Source organism: Ammospiza caudacuta, chromosome 29 (assembly GCF_027887145.1).
Source record: "Ammospiza caudacuta isolate bAmmCau1 chromosome 29, bAmmCau1.pri, whole genome shotgun sequence".
Lineage (NCBI taxonomy): Eukaryota > Metazoa > Chordata > Aves > Passeriformes > Passerellidae > Ammospiza > Ammospiza caudacuta.
In genome coordinates, this window is record NC_080621.1 from 106,512 (window position 1) to 109,369 (window position 2,858).

General features: G+C 69.7%; 1 protein-coding gene across 1 annotated transcript; it reads right to left on the minus strand.

Moving 5' to 3' along the window:
- S1PR2 (sphingosine-1-phosphate receptor 2) lies at positions 1–1,077 on the minus strand. The gene has a single exon (XM_058821454.1). It carries the CDS (start codon positions 1,060–1,062, stop codon positions 1–3), a length of 1,062 nt encoding a protein of 353 aa, XP_058677437.1. The 5' UTR covers positions 1,063–1,077.
- Between the last annotated feature and the right edge of the window lie 1,781 nt (positions 1,078–2,858).

Below are 2,858 nucleotides of genomic sequence, written 5' to 3' on the forward strand. Positions count from 1 at the left end.
TCACACAGACGTGGTGCACTCGCGGGTCAGCGGCACCGTGGGCAGCTCAGTGGCTGGGCCGGCCGGAGCCCTGTCCAGCGAGCTGGATGTGCGCAGTGGGACCCCTGCCCGGCCGGGGGGCTGCCCGCGGCCCCGGGCGCGGCCACAGCAGCAGAGCACGCGCAGGAACTCGCCGCGCATGTCCTTGCTGCGCAGCATGTAGATCACCGGGTTGGCGGCCGAGTTGAGCGTGGCGAAGGCGAAGAAATAATTGGCGCTGTAGAGCACGCGGCAGGCGCGCACGGGGCACGAGGCGTCCATCAGGAGGATGATGAAGGCGGGCAGCCAGCAGACGATGAAGGCGCCCAGCACGATGGTGACGGTCTTGAGCAGCGCCAGCGTCTGCGCCGAGGCGATCTCGGCGTGGCTGGAGCGCACGATGCAGTAGATGCGCGTGTAGAGCCCCACGATGGCCATGAGGATGAGCGTGAAGATGGTGGTGACGAAGAGCACGTAGCGCTTGGAGTAGAGCGGCAGCACAGTGGAGCAGTCGCCCAGGTCGCTGATGCAGTTCCAGCCCATGATGGGCAGGCTGCCAACGGCGCCGGCGATCACCCAGCAGGCGCCGATGAGCAGCACCATGCGGCAGCTCTTGTCGCTGCTGTACACCTTCACCTTGGTGATGGCCACGTGCCGCTCGATGGCGATGGCCAGCAGGCTGAACACCGAGGCCGCCAGCGTGGCGAAGGCCGTGCCCTCGCGCACGAACCACTGCACGGGCGTCAGGCTGAAGGTGGTGCTGCCCGACAGCAGCGTGTTGGCCATGAAGGCCGCGCCCGCCAGCAGGTCCGAGGCCGCCAGGTTGCCGATGAAGATGTACATGGCCAGGTGCAGGCGCTTGTTGCGGCAGATGGACACCAGCACCAGCAGGTTCTCCAGCACGATGAAGCAGCAGAGCACGACGATGAGCATGGAGCCCACCCAGCGCGAGGGCGCCGCGGCCTCACCCCCGTCGCCCTTGGTGAAGTTGTAGTGCTCGCGGATCTTGTCGCGGTTCCAATATTCCTTGTAGATGCTCCCCATGGCGGTGGCGGGGGGCAGAGAGGAGGACGAGGCTCAGCGCCGCCGGGACATGGCTCCTGGGGATGGAAATGTCACCTCATTGTCACCAAGGACACCTCGGGGCCCCCCAAGGCTCAGTGCCTCCAGGACATGGCTCCTGGGGATGGAAATGTCACCTCTGTACCACCAAGGAAACTCTGGGGTGACCCAAGGCTAGGGACATGGCTCCTGAGGATGGCAGTGTCACCCCATTGTCACCTCTGTGCCACCAGCTACACCCCGGGGTGACAGCCAGTGTCACACCCCGTTTGTCACACCCAGGTGTCACCCAGGGCCAGAGGGGTGTCACTCACTGGGGTGGCAGGAGGTGACAGACACCCCGGGGGGGTGGGGACACGGGGGTGTTACCGCCGGGTCCCCGTGTCCTCCCTCACCCCCGGTCCCCAGATTTCGGGACGGGACCCCCGGTTAGGGCTCCCCCCGCTCCCGCCCCCCCCGTTCCTCCCGTTGCGGGACTCCCGAGGGTCCGGACGGGACCGAGGGCCGGAGCGGGGGAAAGAGCCCCGGAGCCGTCCCGGTACCGGCGTCGGTCCTGTCCCGGTGCCCGCCCGTCCTGGTGCAGTCCCGGAGCCTCCCTGGTGCCGTTCTGGTACCGAGCTCCCCCGGTGCCGTCCTGGAGCGGTCCCGGTACCAGAACTGACCCGCTCCCGTCCCGGTGCCGTCCCGGAGCTCCTCCGGTGCCGTCCCGGTCCCGGAGCTGCCCCGGAGACTCCCCGGTCCCGTCCCGGTCCCGTCCCGGTACCAGAAGTGCCCCGCTCCCGTCCCGGTGCCGTCCCGGAGCCCCCGTTCCCGTCCCGCCACCGCCCGGTGCCTCGCGCAGCCGCGCCCGGTGCCGGGACACCGCCCCAGGCTCCCGCAGCCCCCGGGACCCCCCCAGGACCGCTCCGGGCCACCCCCGGAGCCTCGTACCGGTGCCGGTGGGAGCCGCCGGTGCCGGTCGGAACCGGCACGGAGCATCCGCCGCTTCCCCTTCCCCTCGGCCGCCCGCCCCCGGCTCGGAGCGGCCCCGGGCGGAGCCAGCGGGGGGAACGGGCGGGGCCGGGGGCGGCGGGACCCCCGGGAATGGCAGACCGGGATCCCAAACCGGGAATGGCCCCAGGAACGGCCCCGGGATCCCAAACCGGGATCTCAAACCGGGACCCCAAACTGGGAACTGTCCCGGAATCTCAAACCGGGATCCCAAACCGGGAACGGCCCCAGGAACGGCCCCGAGATCCCAAACCGGGACCCTAAACCGGGATCCCAAACTGGGAACGGCCCCAGGAACGGCATCGGGATCCCAAACCGGGATCTCAAACCGGGACCCCAAATTGGGAACTGCCCCCGGGATCCCGAGCCGGGAATTGGCCCGAGAATTACTTCGGGAATTGCCCCGGGACCCTGAACCGGGAATTGCCCCCGGGACCGGGACTGGGAATTGCCCCGGGATCCTGAGCTGGGATCCAGCACCGGGAATTGCCCCGGGATCCCGAACTGGGACCGGGACCGGGGTCCTACCCCGGGGAATCGCACCGGGATCCTGAGCCGGGGGTGCCGCCCCGGGATCATCCACCGGGATCATCCCCGAGATCCATCCCCTGGAATCCGCCCGGGATCCATCCCCGGACGCCCCGGGATCCCCCCGGGACCCCCGCCCCCTGAGGGGGAGGGGGCGGCGGGGGGGTCACCGGGGCCGCCTCGATCCCGAAATATCCCGGAGCAAATTGGATCAGCGCGGACAAAGCCGAGCTTAGAGCCGGGTTTAGCCGTGGGGGCGG

Coding starts and splice junctions, on each gene's coding strand:
- S1PR2 (XM_058821454.1), bottom strand. CDS start 1,062: ATGGGGAGCATCTACAAGGAATATTGGAACCGCGACAAGATCCGCGAG.